The following is an 18,458-nucleotide window of genomic DNA, read 5'->3' on the forward strand; positions in this document are numbered from 1 at the left end:
TAAAGAAACGCTGACTTGGTTATGCAAGTTGAACATCTTTAGATTGGAGTTGGAGATATGCTCACAGAAGCCTGCAGGTGAGTGGTTCTAAGCAAGTTGCTGCAGTCTGGCAGTATGGGGTGCATCTCCCGTTGCACGGCTCCGGTTTAGCTGGTTGAACCTGCTGCGGAGACCTTGTGCTTAGTCATAGAGCTTTAAATTTGATTGAATTTGGATTTGATTGAAAAAGGTAAAACGTGATAACTATATATTCTTTGTTATTTTTTGAATTGATTTAGCAAGGAGAGAAGCAAGTAAAAAGGATCAAGAAAAAGTGTGGTGAAGTGATAACAGAAGAGGTAAGGGACAAGCAGAGGTGGTGAGAGTTGGGACACTTGAACACCAAACAGGCTCTTTGTGAGCTCCTGAAGCTACTGCCCAGAAACTCTCTAGCTGCAGTCCAGCTCTGCGTGCCTGTGTTGTTTTTTCCCTTGAGTTTAGCCTGTACCCTGAGGTTGGCATGACGGGGGGGATGCTGCGTGAGGCTGAAGTCTTTCCTGAGCAAGGCAGGTGATACAAGGCAGGATGGCTCAGCTAGGTCTTCACTGCCCTGCAGGCCCTGGGCAGTAGCTGTTGCTTTGCTGCTACTCCCATGCTGAAGACGTGTCTGGTTGCTCTCATGTTGTAATCATAGGAATCTCCTTTCCACTGGTGGCACATCCTGTGAGATTTGGCTTCTTGCTCTAGGACTGAACCTTACTGGAACGTGTTGGGAAATCTTGTATTGGGTGGAAGTTCTTAGACTTTCCTAATCTGCATACTGTACAGTTGTCTGCAGCTGCCCCAGCAGAACATACTACTTCTCAGCATTAGTATTGTCTTCAGATGTCTGCTGTGACCTTGGCTCATAAACAACATGTAAGATAAAAAAACAGATAAGAAATTAGCATCTTTTATTGTCTCAGTCCTATGAACAGAGTTACTGTTTTTGCAGAACTCATTAAGCAAGAGTGATATAACCTTTAAGTGGGGCAGACATACATGAAAGTTTTGTTCCCTTTTCTGACCCAAGTTGGGAAAAAGCAGGTTGTCTTAAGACATTTTCTGCTGTCTCTGGGACTCACTTATTTCTGTTTGTATTAAAGCCTGACAAAAATAACAATGTAGTTATTTGGCTTTGTATATTTTCCTCCATGTATCATCTGGGTGTAACTACTGTGGTTTTTATTTCTTGGATCGCTTATTTAATGCACGTGGAAAAAATATCGAGCACTCAGTGTATGTAAAAATGCAACTCCAGTTCCAAATTGGTGTCCGGTGTATCTGTGTGGATTTGCATCAGTTGTATGGCAGCTGTAGTAAGATTTCACCACATGCACACGAAAGTGGTACCATTTTACACATCTTAGAGAAACTGCTGTGGTATACTGGATATAATCAGAATGTGTGTGCCTGCAGATTAATATCTTTTAAAGTCTTTCACTTCCTGCCAATGATGCATTCTTAGTACTTTAAATATGAAACTGTTATTACATCACTTGTCAGTTTTTGGAAAAAATCAGTTGCAATTAATGTTGATGATTGGGCAACATGTAGCACGGTTTTGCAGTGGAAATAATATCTATTATTAGACAGCTTGATGTGTTTGGAAATCTGACTAGTGATCTGTGACAGTTTGCTGATGTAACCCTACCCGTCAGGGAGGAAAGAGCACAAGCTGTGGAAAAATCTTATATTACCACTGCAGTCAGTATGTGTTAGGACTCCTAATCCTAACCAGCTGGTTGATTACAGTGACCATAATAATTGATAAACAAGACCAAGGATTTAATGCTTCGATTTTCACTTCTCCTCTAGTTTTGAGGGGGTTCATTTTCAAGAAGATGCTTCCAGGGTTGCCGCAACTTGAGTTTTGTATGAGAGCTTTCACTTTTTCTGTCTGTCAGGCTTCATTCAAATTGACAAATAGGCTCAAATGTTTTTTAGGAGAGGTACACCATGATTATCTATGCCTCATTTGTTTGATAACTACGTCATTAACATTGACAGGCTCTTAGATGCAGGTAGATATACAGTTCTGCCATGTAGTATTTAATTCTGCATCCTTTTGAATCATATAGTCCTTGACAAACAGCTCTAGAACAGGAGGAGTTAGAGGCTTAGATAATTATTCTTTATACTCTATTGTAGAAGAAAAAGTTATTGTTGCGTAAATTAATTAGTTGCTGTGGAGTCAGTCATGAATAGAACATTTATCTTATTTGCAGATCTTAACATTTATTGTAGTTACCAAAACATGAGAAAAATGAAACAGCTAAGTTTTATTAGATTTATAGGCTGTTATGTGCCTTGCTTAATTTGTAGTTTTTAAGGCTAGCTACAAAAATTGATTGCATTCCTTTGGTAGCTGTTAATTTGCCTACATCCTGCTGATACTGAATTCCAGCATCACATACTGCCATTGAACAATTTGCTGAATAAGGGCTATGAATCTTGTACTATGAAAATTGGCTGAGATGTTTGCACTGGATTATACTGACATTGCAGTGTTTTTGACTTGAAAGATATTTCATGCGAGGCTCTTCGGAAGGGCAAGTCTAGTGTATGTGTTGGCCTGAGTATTATGCTGGTAAAACATAAATGATACAAAAACTGGACAGATATGACAAAGGAAGTGGCAAAAGCTTCTTTCTAGTTTGGAATATAATTCCTCAAATTCAAAGGACTATTTCAGTGATGTTTTGCTGCAGACTCAATTAATTATGCTGAAGAGCCAAGTTGGACTTGTCAGCTATCTTACCAGAAGATTCTCGGTCAGAGCTAAAACCAAGTATGCAGCTCTCTTGACTTTTTCTGCCCACAGACGCTCAAGACTTCATTTAGTGAGGAATGGGAGTCTTGAGCATGTGAAGATGACACATCATTTGGCTCTAGGGTCTCACTACAGAGTGTTTTTCCCCTGCCTTCTGTCATTGCAGACTGAGAGTCTAACCTCTTACCTTTTTGTGGTGTCACAGTTCATGTCAAAAGTAAACATGTTTTCTATCATTAACAGTAATGAGTAGATGTTGCTGAGTAACAAGACGAAAGCCTGCCCACCTGTTCTGTAAATGGCCAGTGCTCAGACCAACTCTATACTTACAGATCATATCTAGATTATGTACTTTTTTCTGTGGTTATAACTTTAAATTGTGTTAACATGAAATACACATCAGGTTGCGTTAGGTCATGCTGCCTTCTGTTGGAATCAAATTACTTTGCTGTTTAGTTAAAATGGCCCTGGGTTAGAGTGGCTCTCGCCCCGCTTTGCATTACTTAGGGGGTGCCCTTGTAAATTGGGATAACTGAAATCTTCTGCCATGTTTTGAATTAAAATAAAACCATGTATGAGGGCAAGGGTTCATAGAAATGCTTTTGTTATTTATTCTTTGTTCCAAATGAAACAGGTTTATTTGGAAGTGCTGTGAAGGGAATAAGAGACAAAAGAATTATATTTGTGAGAGTGGGCTTGACAGTCTGGTGTCTCCCTAGGCACTATCAATTGTAATAATAGAATTAAGTAGTCAGCTGTTTTGTGTGTATGGTTGGCTGTTCTGGCTACCAAAAACAGAGGAAGAGAGATGGGGAAGAGGGAATTCCCACTGAGCACACCACATACAGTGGTGCTTCAGAAATCGGAGGCTTGGATTTGTCTGTGACAGACTGGATTACTGAAAACAGGGTTATGTCATCTTGGCTGGAACTGGAAAGGCTAACAGAGCTGCTGCTACCATTTCAGTTTTTTGGAGGAAAGATGTCACATTAGAAGGTCTTCCACCTTTTTCAGATTTTCTCTAATACTGATCAAGAACAAGAATCACAAGACTACAGAAGACAGAGGTGCTAAAATCCATACAGAGCAACTCAGTTGAATCAATATTGAATCACTGAGGATCAAAGTTGTTGAAATTGTGTGCTGTTGGAGAAATACAGATAAAAATCTACCTCTGCCTGACTTTTACATGTGCTTGTGCAGTGCTCACGCATGGTGCAAGAGGATGCTGAAGTCTCCGCTTACCGTATTCCTCTTTTCTTTTTTCAGTCCTCACCTCAGATGTTGTGCAAGCTAGATGCAGAGAACAGGCAAGGACTAACCATGTTTTATTTCTTCACAGCTCTTCAAAGATTTCTTCATAGAGGTAATAATGTGTTGGAACTGTATTATTTCTGCAAAATGGCACTGTGTAGTGCCAGAGATAATTACTCCAACTAGAGATTCGTAGCCCATTTTTTCTGATCTTCATTCAAAACAAAGAGAAATGAGGCAGCCACCAGCAAATACCAATGAAATTTACATGAAAAGAAAAAGTTTTATTTTACTTTTCTGATCAAGCCCCTATTCCCATGACTCTCTTTTCTTTGTGCATGTGTGTACTGCACCAGGTAGCAGGTTGAATATATTTGCATTTCTGGCAGGGATGGTAAGACTCTAGGGATGGAGGGTGTTGTTTCTTCCCATCACATATTTCTTCGTGTCTTTTCCAGTAAGAAATAGTGTAGGCACTGGCGTATGAACTGAAATAAGGAGTGGTGGTAAGACTCTAGTTGCAGAATAGCCCTTGCACCTTTCCTCAGCTTTTACCAGACAGCCTTTACGGAATACAATTACTACTTCCCAGATAGTTTGAATATACTTTTCCTCTCAAATTTACCATCTGTGTCAAAGTTTGGGATTTGCTTTCACACAGTTAATTCCCTGAATGGAGAATTCAGTTATCAGCCTTATGCATATTTATTTTGAACTTAATATTATAGACTAAAACGTTTTTAAAATAATTTGTAAGTCCTGAAAAGAGCTTTACTTCTTTCATTACCCACAGCTGTTTTTCCTGATGTTCCTGCTCTTTAGGAGCAAGAGCAAGACAGTGCCTTTAGATAATGAAGCAATATTGAATTTTGAATGCTGACTTGTTTTTCCTGGAACAGCATCAAGAAAATTAAGAGGTTTAGGTGCCAGATTGAGATTAGAGGAAGAAAATGAAATTCAAAACAGGAAGCAGAGAGCGGCAGGCTCCAACTCACCTTCATGCCATTTCCCCCCAAGTGGTGAAGAACGTTGACAGCAATTGACCTGTCACATGCCAGGTACTTGTGGTTCTGCAATACCTCCAAAGAAACACGCGCTTATCTGTATGGTTTTTCAAAGCCTTTAAAAGAAAGCTGATGCTGAAGAGTTTAGGTGGGGGAGGTGAGCTGGGGAAGCAAGCAAGCAGTCCTAACACGTGCCTCCTGCTGTTTTGTTGGACAGTTCTCCACATGCCTGTAGTTCAGCTGCTGGAAATAGGCTCTGCTGAGCCACTGCAGGACACCAACACATCCACTGCCAGAGATGGGTGCAGATAGAGGGAAGCAACTGCAAACTTGCCAGGTGGGTTAATGTAGTGCTGCGTCTACAGTAATAAATAGCCTTGCCGTGACTCAGGAGATATTTGCTGAGGCACAGCACTGGAGTGGTTTGTGCCTGGCTGATAGAGAAGGGGGCAGTTCTGTTGTGCTTGTCCTCACTGTGCAGACATGCCCGCCTTTGCCCCAAGCATCTGCATCCTGAGGAGACCACCCGACCAGGTGTGAGCAGAAATAAAGCTGTTAGAGGGGACACTGCTGGCAGCTGATGAGCTGGCTTGTCAGGAGGAACTGTGGCCTGTGTACTCCCCCATAAGCACACTGAATGCAATGCATGTAGCAACAAGGAAGAGCTACATTCTTGTCAGGACAGCAAATTTTCCTTTCTGATGATTTGGCTTGGTGAGTAGACATGCTTCGTAGTCAAAATACTGTGATGGGGGATATGCAGCAACCATCCTTTATGTCTGTACTAACACTTTTGGTTTATTTCTCCACAGCTAAGTTGTGGAGAAATATATTGTATATTGATACAGTAGTGATTAAAATAGAAATAGCATTTTTTTCATGCCTCAGATCTTGCCAATGATTACCTAATATGTGTATTTTCCTCCCCTACATACTTCTGTGTTGGTTGTCATTAATATATCAATTTTTTTCTTTTGTTTGAGAGATCCAGTGTAGTTTCTCCATTAGCTCCATCTACTTACCTTTGAAATGTGTGATTTTTCATAATGTACTCATTTTTCAGTTTCAAGTGGTTCATGATGAATTGGGATAATATAGGCGAATGCTGTGTGCAAGGGTGGCAATGAAAACTGCTTTGGAAGCCTGTAAGACAGATTTATCTGATGAAAACTCATCTGTGTATATCTGGCCCTGAATGTTTTCTGTGATCATTCAGGGATACTTTTATGGGGCAAGGACACTGGAGTCATCAAGCCTGAGATGGTGTAACTGTTGCATCATAACACTTCTAGCAAGGGTTCATGCTGTTCCCAAAATATTACATAAAGAAGGGAAAAATGCATTCCTGAACTGGATAGTTCTGAAGATTTTGAGCCAAGGAGTAGACTGTAATTTTTCTTTTTTCCTTCTGTTCATGCAAATCACTAGGGCCTTTCAGCATTTCTAGTCATACTTGCTGAAGCTCTCAGCTGTAAGAGATCAGCACACACTGCTGGATGCTGCCATGATTTTGTGTGCCTGTCATGGTATATTATCCTATTTTTAAAAAGCTGTATGAATTGCAAAGTCAGAGCAATAGCGTCCCCATGTATGCAAGTGAGTTTTCTGAGATCCCTACCCAAAACAAACTGTGGTAAAAAGGGCCAAACAGACCATGTTGGAGTCCTGCATCCCCTACTTACACCATCAGCTTCTTGTGCTCCCTCCTTACAGTGTCTTTCCACCTCCCTCGGCTCACACTTGGTCTAACATGGGGCTTACAGCTGTGGGGTTGCAGCCTGGGTGCATGTGCTGATTTGCAAGCAGTGTGACCAAAACACAAGCATTCTTAGGTGGACAGTGCTTCCCATGAGAAACATATAGTATTGATCCTTAATTGGCATTGCCTAAGTACCCTTGAAAAGCTGCTGTAGAAATTGTTACTAGCTAATGAGGATCATGTCATGGAAGTACAGGCTAACAGCTGTGGTCAGGTTGAATTTCTTTGGTTCATGTCAAGCTTTATGTGTTTATTTTTGAACCCCATGGTTCTCCTCTGATCCTGAGCATCCGATGCTCAAAGCCTGTGGTTTGCAAGCTACACTTCAGCTGGGACCAGCCATGCTCCCTCCCTTGTGTTTACTTCTAACCCAGAGCCACCGCGGCCTCTCCAGCTGGACCCAAGCCATGGCAGGGAAAGTGGCATGGCAGGACTGCCTGAGCTGCATCCCCACTGCGGCCTCCCCGCAGGCATGCGTTCTGGCTTGGCGGCTCTTGCCCACCAAGAAGGGCTTTCTTTCCTTTTTGTCTGGCTGCTTTGAGACTCCTGAAGCTGAGATGTGGATTACTAGATCAGCAGAACAGGCTGCTTGCAGTTGTGAAAGAAAACTGAAATGAAGCATAAAACTTAAGTTAGTTATTGTTCTTGCTGCTATCGTTTTGTTTGTTTTTACTGCTGCTGACAGTGGATTTACCACAGCTACCTCTGCCCTCTCCCATAGGGATCCTGTTGTTTCTAATGCTTCTTTAAAAAAAAAAAAAAAATCTAAGGAAGAAAATGAAACTTTTATGTTTTCCTTTTATATATATTGTTGTATATTTATTTTTCCTCTATCTTATCAAGAAATTAGCAGGCCTCAAAAGCCAGCCCTGTTAGTAGTTGGAGGCCATACCCCCGCAGAAGAGTACCAAAGCAACCCTTGATGTTTCCCCAGCCTCCTCGCACCACCCAGGCCAGGGCACTGACTTTTCTCACAAGCCTTCCTCTGGGTAGCAGGGTGTTAGGAGACCAAAAGTTTTGGTTTTAATTTAGAGATGGCCCTTGAAGTCAGGGTGGCTTCCTAGGGTACCACACGTCACAATCATGCAGCCAAAGTCCTGCAGAAATTCACTGTGATCAGAGGTTGTAAAGCAAGGGTTTGAACTGCAGCTGCATGGTATAAGCAGTTACATGTTTTATTTCTCTGTCACTTCTGCTCTTCGTACAACAGCAACACATGGAGAAATCTCTCTGAACTGTGTTACTTTGCATGGAAGGAGAATTCTGCCCAGGGCTTAGATCTCCTTGCTGTGTTTGCAGCAAGGGTTGCAGGACCACCTCTGCAGCATGCCTCGTGTGCCCTCTAGCTGCTGCAGGCTTTCTTCAGAACCAAAATATCTTTCCATTTTATGTAAGCCTCACTGCATTTTGTTTTGAACTCAGCAGGCAAGCCTTGGAAACAAAGCCTTGAGTAATTGCAGTTAGAGGAGCAGCAGAGACCAAGTGGCCGATTGTAGTCACTGCTGGCTTGTTTGTGCTGCTACTGCTGTGGTGATTCAATAGAAAAAAAAAAAAGTGCTTTCTGCTCAGGCAGGAAATTTGTTGCTTTAAAAGGTATTTGCTTAGAGTTTGCACGTTCAGCTGAAGCAGGGGGGAACAAGGTGTCAGCAGGACGATTCTTATGAAATCTAGTAAGAAGGGAGTGGAAGCATACTATGTGGTAGGGAGCAAAGAATTGGGGGTATTTTTTATATTTTTTTTGAACAGGGTTAGTGTGAGATATTTTATGTAGAGAGCAAATTGCTGCCAGCCTTCAGACACAGTTAGCTGGAGAGCTGGTGGCTCTGCTTTTGTCTGTCCCAAAGGGTGTTGGGGGTACGGCACCATCAGCCTTGGTGCTGCCTGTGGGCCCAGTGCCTTTGAACCAGCTTACCTATGAAGTGGGTAATTTCACAGGATGGCTGTGCTGGAGGGGTCAGGGCAGGGTTGGGCAGCTGCAGCTGTGGCGATGGACCCAGGAGGAATATGTCTGTGGTGAGAAAGCTGGGTTGCTCAGCTGTGTACACCACAGCAAGTAGCCATTACAGATTCACTCCCACTCTTGTAGTTCTGGGGGAGACTGGGTTGCTGGGTAAGGTGGCATCAGCCCTCTGTGCAGAGCAGGTGAGGGGGCTGTGGGTGACGGTGGTGGCAAGGAGAAGGCTGTGGCTTTGTGTGCAGCCCAGGGTGGCACAAGAGGCAGGAGGGAGTTGAGATGATGGTGGGCCGTAGGTCTGCATGTGGCTGTTTCCTTTACACCTGTCTTCTGAGCTCTTTCCTTCGTCATGCCCATATCCTCCTCCATCACACTGGCACAATCAAAGCCTGCATTTTTGGTGCTGGAGGGAAGTCCAGATAATGCCTGCTAAGTTCTGTGCAACATCTGCCTGGCAGGAGAGTCTGGCATCCTGTGGGCCTGGAGGAAAAAAAAAAAAAAAAAAAAAAGCTAAAAAAAAAAAAAGCTGGAATACCCAGATCTGGAGTATGCAGAGAGGGCAGTGAGAAATTTTTGTCAAAATGTGAACCCTGCTTAGTATGCATTTGGGGGTATACTTGCCACACCTGGGGGTAAAGGTGGTGGTGGGCATGTACTAATAGGAAAGCAAGGCCCTCACCTGTGTGCACTCTCATCTCACTCCAGCTGGGCAAGAAAACCTCAGATCATAAGGCAAGAAATCCTTAAACAAAGCTTTTCCAGATTTCATTGGGATATCATGTGGAGAGGTAAGTGAGCTAAAAATCTGTATTATTTTCTAACTGGTATTCACTCTACTAAGGTACCATCTGTGTTGAACCATCACGGTGGTGTGCTGACAGAGTAACTCCTGTTGTAGTACACTACCATGGGAGTTTCTCTAAGCTACTGTATTTTTAAAAAATGTATCCATTAGAAAACTGTCTGAATTTGAGTTAAGAATCTGTTACATTTAATTGCAACATTAACTGCTTAACTGCTTTGTTGTGGTTTACTTAGTAGGAGAGGCTTTACATCTGAAAGAATTGTAACAGAAGTATCTACATCTTAACAGTATCTACATCTTCTGGATATAAAAATCTGGCTGGATCCTTCCTCCTATGTTTGCCAAAATGTTTGTGCAGGTGTTATATAATTACATATTTATACCACTTGTGTACTGTGGGCCACCTCAACATATTGGACTTACCACTGGTGGCAGGCAGCGTGGACAGCGGGTAATATGAATAATTTAAAACCTGCATTGAAAGAAGCTGCTCAAAACTACATATCAAATGTGCGATCTGTGTGCTTTCAGGAAGCTGTGCCATTGTGTTGCAGTGCTATGGAAACATCTCTTGATGGTAACACATAGTGAACTTTTGCAATATGACTCGGGTGGCAAGTGTTGGCTACAAAAAAATTCCTTCCTTCTCAGCTAGGAGTTACGTTCTACCTGGGACAGACTCCGGAGTGAAACTGCTGATTATGATGATACTTAGCAATTATACTACGATAAGTTAATTACAGAGGAACAGTCCAATGGCTGTGGTTTGCTTTGGCTGGAATGCATTAATTTATAATGGGAAGAAAGGTGATGGCATCTTCTGAGCAGCACAGGTGAAATACTGATATTCTCCTGCGGTCTAATATGGGCACAAGCGCTTCCTTTTCAATTTGTGTAAGTGAATTCAAATCTGGCTTCTTGAGTCTCTCCCATGTCTTGAATTATTTTCTCAACCCAACTGTTGCATCTGAAGGGGTTAAGAAGAGGTATTTACATTAAAATATTAGATGTGTTAGAAATCTCTATTTTAAAAATCTTACATCTTGTATTTTAAAACATTTTTGTATTTTTTTAAAACTTTTTTTTTAGGCAACTATTAATGCTTTAGCATTATTATCAAGTTCTAAGCTTGCTTATGTATTGAAAGAGCAGAATAAGGTTTAAATTTTTCAGTCTGTGTGTGTGTTTGTGTGCATTTGCCATGGTAACAAGGCTGAATACAGCCAAGTCAAGTTCTGGCTTGTGGTGTTGTTGAAGGTGTGCATTTTATGAGCTGAAAAACAGCTTTTTCTATAGCAATTCAGCTACAAATTGGTAGGAAAGTCTTTCCTTTTTCCAGAAGGAAATGTAGTAATAAAAACATTGAAGGTTAGTTTTAGAGTATGTTGGGATGGGGCTACAAAAAATTAGAATCTGCCTTTAAAATGAAGTATGTATATTGTTTAAATCTTCATAACGCAGAACTGGTACGAGCATTTAAATCTGGTATCTCACAGTTGGACTTCTGCTTTCATTGTGTTGTGTAAAATGTCCGACTCTTTAAATATGAGCCCTCTTGTATGCGACTGTGAATATACCTGACTGATAATAAGTAAATACAACTTTCAGGGCTTTAAGTTAAGCTTGTCACTTGTGGCCACCTAGATTTGAATGCAGAAATAGTAAGAGTCTTGTGGAGCTCAAAATGCTTGCTGCTGTGACATGTTGCTCTTCTCAGCAGCCAGTTTTGAAGGAGGTCCTGCTTTTAGGGCCTCACATGATATCTAAACCTACTGCTCATGTCCTTTCACGTTCTTCTGTATTTTAAACTTCCTTGTTGAATCTCTGGCTGGCCTTTATCATTAGATCATTCTTTATTTGTGAGTTATGTACAAAAGTTTTATGTGCTTCAGTGTGGAAACTGCAACGAACGTGTTAGCTCAACATCTGACTTAATAGACAGGCTGAATGCCTCTGTGTCACTGCTCGGCAATGCTTTTCAAACACAAGCTGTATTTGGATTTTTACAGCTAAAGAGTTTACAGCAAACAGTACCAGAAATCAGAGAATTCAGTTCTGGAAGCAGTAGTCTAGACTTGGATGTGCATTTGAAAAAATTATGGCAAATTAAAAGTCTTTTCAATTTAAGCAAAAAGACATAAGCTGCTGCTTGCTCTGGGAGTAGTCTTCTTTCATGACTTTTGTATTATAAATAGGCCTTTCTGTCGATAAAACTTTGCAAATGCCTCAGCCACAGGGTAAAATGCCTGCAGGCTGTCCCCTCCCCATGCCGCCAGCCCCTGAGGGGTTCCGCTGAGCCCTCAGGTGTGGCCACCAGAACTTTCCGGAACCTTCCAGAGGCGGTGGGGGCAGCCCCGCCCTCTCCTCACAGAGTCCCTCAGCTGGCACCATTTTCCTTGTACTCTCAGCCCTGGGTGGCCTCTGCCTCCTCACAAGACAGAAAAAAACAGCTCCTGAGTGCATTTTGTTCATGATTTCTTCTGTATGTTTTTGCATCGGTTATCAGGGTAAGAAAAAAGAAAAACCTGATGAGCAGAGGCGGAAAATCTTTACCGGGTTTGTGCTGAGGTTGCTGCTTAAATTCCTCTTCTGGCATCATTAATCTTGCCTTTTTTTTTTTTTCTTTTCTAAATTTTCTTGGTGAATTGGGCAGGTGGGATGAGAAAGCTGTGCCCTAGCACTAGTCAGCTCTTTTTGGGGAAGGGGTTTAGCAGCCCCTGGCTGTCTTAAACAGGGCACCTGCCTTGACCTGGACCCCTGTCGCCTCACGGTTTTTGTGCACAGCGTTGTCTGCCTCTTAACACACGCAGTTTCTATAATTGCATTTCAAAAAAAAAGTTTCACTTTGTGGATGGTCCAGACGCATTAGTGTGTGTGTATATGTGAAGTAAACGTATCATGGTTTGGAGGTCTAGAGGTTTTAACAGAGCAGCCTGCTGTCCCTGGGCCTGAGCAGGCCTGGGATGCCAGCTGCATGGAAGGGCTGGGATTGTGCGGAGGGCAAAGCCAAGCCTCTGTGGTCACAGCTTGTGGTTTTTTGGTGCTGGAGGTGGGGGATCTGTTGAGATCTGGATTTTAGACTTGAAGGGACTGTAGCTATGTATAGGTTTTGTTAGGATTTACCACATTGTAGGTTCTGTCTTATCTCTACGGAAGAAGGATATTAGGGTTTTAGGACATGCAGCGGAGGTAAAATATGTATGAGGATGCCTTAATGAGGACGATAATTGAACCTAATGTGTAAACCCTTGAACTTTAATTTAAAAAAAAAAGTGTGTGTGAAAACCTGCTTTTTCTTATTGCTTATCTGTTTTTATTCCCCAGAAATCATTATCATCTGTTCAAGTGAGGCACACAACAAATAAAGTCTCACCAGATCCACAGATTGACAGAGAAAGAAGAACATTTGGTGTTCCTCTGGAAGCTCTCATACAGGATGCAACACAATGTGGAGTCCCTTTTCTCGTCACACAGATGGTGGAGTACCTAGAAGTATTTGGTAAGTTCATTTTTTGTCTGCTCAGGCCTGTTTTTTGTTTAAGCAGTGCTTTTCAGCTGTAACTACTCAGCAGTTTTGTGGTCTATATTTACAATTACTGTGCTTTTGTAGAGGAGCTCTTGCTTTTTGAGATCTACTTCTCTTCACACAGGTATGATAACGCAACTGTTGCTTACTGTTTCATATTTCTTCTTGGGCAGGTTTGCAGCATGTTGGTATATTTCGAATCAGTGGTTCAGTGAATAAAGTCAAAGAATTGAAGCAAAAGTACAATCAAGGAGAAAAGGTAGACCTCATTAATCATGGAGATGTTGATTCTGTAGCCAGCCTTCTGAAACTGTTTCTAAAAGAACTGCCAGTGGCTGTTTTTCCAGACAATGTCTGTGGTGGCCTGCTAAAAACTTTCCAAGGTACGGAATGGATACTTTCCAAACTTCTGTCCTTTCTCTGACAGTGAATGATACTGTGTTCATAGCACCTTTGTAGTAAGCAGTGGTTTCAGTTTCCTTGACCCTTGACTGATGTTTAATTGCTTTTAATGGACCAGTCTTCCATGAAAGTGTCTGTTTTTTTAATTCATTAAAGCTTTTGGTCACGATATCCTATGGCAAGGCATTCTGCAATCCAGTCATCTGATCTGCATTATTTGAGAATGATCCTTTGTATGTTTTCTTTTAAAATTTGGTGCATTACTACTTACTGAGATACCATTTTTATTTTTAATCTAATCACCATCATAATGCTGTTCATGCATTTATGATGGTGATTAGATTAATCCTGCCTCACTCCTCTCTTTTCCAAGTGTTGCGTTAAAGGGGTGTAGCTGATTAACCGTTACGGGCCCGGTTGGATTCAGAGTACTGAACCAGTCGGACATTCACCAAAACTGGGGGTCCGTTCGGACATTCACCAAAAACGTAATAACCACCTGGGGGTCCGCTCAGACATTCACCAACAATGCATTAACCGTCTGGGGGTCTGGTTAGATTCAGAACACTGAACTATCACGGATAACCACCCTCACCCTAGTTGCATTAATGAGAGCTATCACAATGCAATCAAGTATGGTTTATTACAGCAACAGATAATCAGGTTCTTTTGGATTGCCGGTGATAGTGACTATCTGCAAAAGCAAGCTAGTATGCATGAAATACACAGGTGTTACAGGTGTTCTAGGTGCGGGTTCTAGGTGTTCTAGGTGTTCTAGGTGTTCTAGGTGTTCTAGGTGCGCAGCCTAGAAATAAACGCGTTAAAAGGATCAAAGACTCTATAGAGATTTATAAGCAAATATTCAGATCTCACCCAAAGGCGTCCCAATGGGGGGGGAAGAGAGGCTCAGCCCGTCGACTGATCCCAGGAGTCAGGAGGTCCTAAGGATGTTGTATGTCCTTGGGATGGTATCTCCCCTGACGATGGTATCTTCCCTAACATCCCCTCTCTCTTGGGCCAATTTATATTATTTTCTATCTTTTAGGTGGAGCTTGAGTGGCTCTAGTCAAGCATATCTTAGTTATGATTGGTGTAAAGTTTTCCCGTTTCCGTTTAAAGTAATAGGCTCCGAGAAATTCAGAGCGCATGCTCAGTGAGGGGTGGTCGCACCTTGGAGGCGGGTAGCTTTTGGGATGGAGGTGTGTTTTGGTATTATAATGATATTATAATGAGCAAAAAGTACACTAGGGTACAGCATTTGTCAAAACATGACAGGTCTTTGGCTTAGGGTGGCAAAAAGTGCAGCTTTGTGCACAAGAACAATCGAGGCCCCACCTGATTACAGAGCCTAGCCGTGGTGTCTCCACTCCACTCTACGCTCCGTGGTGTTCCTTAGAGCTAGCACACCAAGTTTCCCCAGCGCGATAGCATCTAAGGTTGGGAGCCTAGGGAATGCTCAGATAATGCAGTTATGCCCTACCCTGAAAGCCTCTTCAATGCTGTACCTTTTCCTTAAAAGTGTGAATGTTAGTTTTATTTTCCTAGTTACTTCAGGCATTTACACCACACCAAGCTGTGGCCTCCTTCTCTATTTCACCTTCTCTTATACAGGAGCCTTTCCATTCCCTGTTCTTATTTAGTACTTCTTACTAGTTTTCCTATTGTTTTATTGTCAACAGTGAGTGGAATGGCATGAAGTGTTTACATCTCAAAGCCAGAATGAGTACCTATAGCAATATGCTGACTTAGTTCCCTGTTCTTGTCTATAGTTCTTAATTGTGTAAAATCAAATAAAACCCCACCACTGATGGTTGAGCTAATGCTTTCAGACAATTAGGCCAAGTGATTTTGAGTGATAACTAATTCAGGTGTTTGCATACAGATAAGTGGATTTTGCAGGTTAGACTGCAGGCTGCTCTTGTTCAAACTTCATCTGCTGGATTCTGAGTTATGTACACGTTTACAAAAAAAAGAAAGCAGCAACAACAACCAAATCCCGTTCATCAGATCTGAAAACTGTATGCTGAAAGATCCTTCTACAGAATTTTGCAATCACCTTATTTTGACTACCCTGAATAGTACTGCTGAAATCCTCTTTTTTTTTTTTTTATTTTTTATTTTCTTTTCTCCCTCCTTCCCTCCCATTTTCATTAATATGTTGAGCAACATGAGTCTTGACCTTCATGGAATGTGTTTTTTAGGGCTAGAATTGCCCTTTTGGATGTGATTTGCTATTCATAATGTTGAAGCTATGCAGATGTGTCCTGTCCTGGAGATCTATGGCAAATTTGAGCATCAACTGCCGGTTACTTAGCAGTACAGCTATCTCAGTTCTAATATCCAGGAGAGTTTATCATACTAATTTTGAACTGCTGGTCAAATAGAGTTGTTTGTGAAGCCATTTTTTGCCTTGTAACTCTTCTTTGAAGAATGGGAATCAAGGAAATGCAAAGTATTCCCAATTTGGGTTTTTAAGCATCTCCTGTGTAACTACAGTTGCATACTTATAGAGCAAAAATGTTTTGAGACTGAGAGCTACCAATTAGTCAGGAAACGGAGATGATGCAGTGCTGAAAGGGTACAATTTCTTATTCTTTGTAATGAGAATCATACAGCGTGTGTCAAATCTCTGTGGAGAATCAAGGCTGATAATCTTTTAACATCTTTAAAGGCAGCTTTAAGGATTCACAGAAGTGTCTACTGCCCATAACTCCATTAAAAAGCAGCAAGTACTTTTGTCCTAACAGGAAGAATGGCAAAACCAGAGTATACAAAAACCCAGTATTTGGAAAATCCACAGTACTTAAATATTTAATATGTGAAAATAGTTTTCCAAATTTAGGGTAGAAATTCTTCATGTAGAACATACATTAGAGCAAAATAAAGAGTAAATATTTTAAAACCATCCCTCTTTCTCAGATCTATAATAGTATCTATGATGAAATCATATTATTAGGACCATCTAATAATAAATCTAATAAATCGTCTAATAAATGGAATAACTTTTTTTTTCTTTTTTACAGAGCACAAAATCCACACAACAGAATGCATAAAGAATCTGAGACAGTTACTCAGCTGCTTGCCTGAAGCCCATCAAAACCTTCTGCAGTTCCTGTCTGCTTTTCTGTTAAAGATAGCAACATACAGTGCAGTGAATTTCATGACTCTGGAAAACCTAGCTGTTGTGTTTGGACCTGCTCTTTTCAAGTGAGTACTCCGTATCTATTTACCTGTCTTAAACAGCACTACTTGATCATGCTTTAAAACAAGGCTTCCCATCATAATTGTGCATCCAATCTAAGTACAGCATTTTGAAAGTTAAATGTTATGTGCAATATTAAGGGCTAATGTGAACAGTTTCTGATCAGGCTGACCAACCAGTCTCTGTTAGGTTGGCTCTTTACAGACAGGGCCTCAAGTAAGAAACAATCTAAAAAGAAGAGGTATGAGGGCTAGAGAGCTGTTCAGTGAGAATTACTTCTATTTTCCTGCCCAAGCTATGTATGGGCTGTAGAGGCTACTTAGAGAGAGCACAGATTCAGAAACACTAAGACTGATTTTGACCTTGTAATTGCATTTGATATCGGAGAAGGGAATCTCCTCTACCAAAGTAGAGGAATAATTCATTCTATCCTTTGCGGAAAGTTTTGGATATACTGGTGCCACTAAAATGCACATGGAAATGTGAACAGAGGCCAGCTGAGCTTGCAAGAGGTAAGTACAGAAGCTGGTGAAGGTGTGTTTGGGATGATGGAGCGTGGACACTTACCTGGATGCTAAAAAAGAAAGTTGGGAGACCATGTCAGGTAAGTCCAGGTGGTGAGAGGAAACCACCTAGAATGGTGTGACAGTGGATTTTCCAAAGAAACTGAAATGTTTTAGTGCTTCATCCTGTTTGTCACACTGATACAGAAATGTGATAGTGCTCATGCCTATCTGAGGATTTGTAAACCTTTGTTTCAGTGGATCTGTCTAGCTGGATGTAAACTACAAGCGAATTACCAATTTGCAAAATTTAAGCATTAACAATCAGTGTTTTCTATACAGTAACAAACACCTTGTTGTTTTCCACTTTTTTTGGTGTATGTTTCAAGCTGAGTAAGTTTTTAAAAGGATAAATTCAGCAAAATTGGTACCACTTATATTAGAAATTAATGACAGGCTTTGTTTTGGGAAACTGTGCTAATAAACCTTGCTGCTGTTTTCAGAGGGTTCTGTTTGTGTCTGCTGAACTGCTCTGTAGGCTTATCACCAGATGTACCAGCTTATAGCCTTCGCAGGTGATATGAGTAAAAGGAACCTTACTTTTTAGCAAAAGTACAGCTGGAGAGATGAACCTAACAGTGTGCAGTGTGACAGGACTTACACCGTTCTCTCCTGTGAGAGTAGGTTTCACTATGGAGGATATTCAGTTGTAGAACAGAGCAGTTGCACAATAAAAACCCTTAACATCTGCATGCTGAAATCAGTAAATGAGTGCAGACAGATGAGCTTTACTCCTGACAATATGCATGACAATACTTATAAACAGGTAAAAGGCTAACACTAAAAAGCCTTCATCAAAAATCCAGCCCTTAGACCTATGCTATCTCAAGGACTGCACTGACTGTCACTCTCCTGACATTAGACCCCTTCACCATCACATCAAGCTTGGGTGCATGCATGCACACAAGTATACTTTATTACTTCTGGTTTCAAATTCTCTGAATGTATGCCTGCTGATTTCTGAATCTACACAGAAAATTCAAGTGGACTCCCCTTTTGATTGATGAACTATTTTGTTTTTTAAGTACCCCAGCCTGTTTTGGGAGATCATCTAGCTACTTCTGAATATGCACCTCTGTTTTTTTTGTTTTGTTTTGTTTTGTTTTTGTTTAAGAGTACACTTAGTGCTAAACTAAATATTTGTGTCAAGTGACCTGTCTGAGAAGCCTTGGAAACAATCTCTGCCAGTTATTTGTCA

At 41.3% G+C, this 18,458-nt stretch overlaps 1 protein-coding gene across 12 annotated transcripts in view; it reads left to right on the top strand.

The window, feature by feature from the left end:
- Position 1: 1 nt before the first annotated feature.
- The window catches only part of FAM13C (family with sequence similarity 13 member C), a 132,078-nt gene continuing 113,621 nt past the window's right edge, over positions 2–18,458 (top strand). For 6 of the 12 annotated variants that reach the window (XM_068688752.1, XM_068688756.1, XM_068688757.1 and 3 more), the window contains exons 1-7: positions 154–338; positions 4,061–4,157; positions 4,945–5,103; positions 5,267–5,386; positions 12,892–13,066; positions 13,267–13,476; positions 16,519–16,702. In XM_068688752.1, coding sequence (XP_068544853.1) covers positions 5,348–5,386; positions 12,892–13,066; positions 13,267–13,476; positions 16,519–16,702 — 608 coding nt within the window. In that variant the 5' untranslated portion in view covers positions 154–338; positions 4,061–4,157; positions 4,945–5,103; positions 5,267–5,347. Of the gene's footprint in view, positions 78–153; positions 339–4,060; positions 4,158–4,944; positions 5,104–5,266; positions 5,387–8,406; positions 8,951–9,467; positions 9,551–9,703; positions 10,462–11,932; positions 12,075–12,891; positions 13,067–13,266; positions 13,477–16,518; positions 16,703–18,458 lie in introns of those variants that run through there. The other 6 variants (XM_068688749.1, XM_068688750.1, XM_068688759.1 and 3 more) reach the window with 6 other exon arrangements.

The sequence above is a fragment of the Anas acuta genome, chromosome 7 (assembly GCF_963932015.1).
Source record: "Anas acuta chromosome 7, bAnaAcu1.1, whole genome shotgun sequence".
NCBI classification, from domain to species: Eukaryota; Metazoa; Chordata; class Aves; order Anseriformes; family Anatidae; genus Anas; species Anas acuta.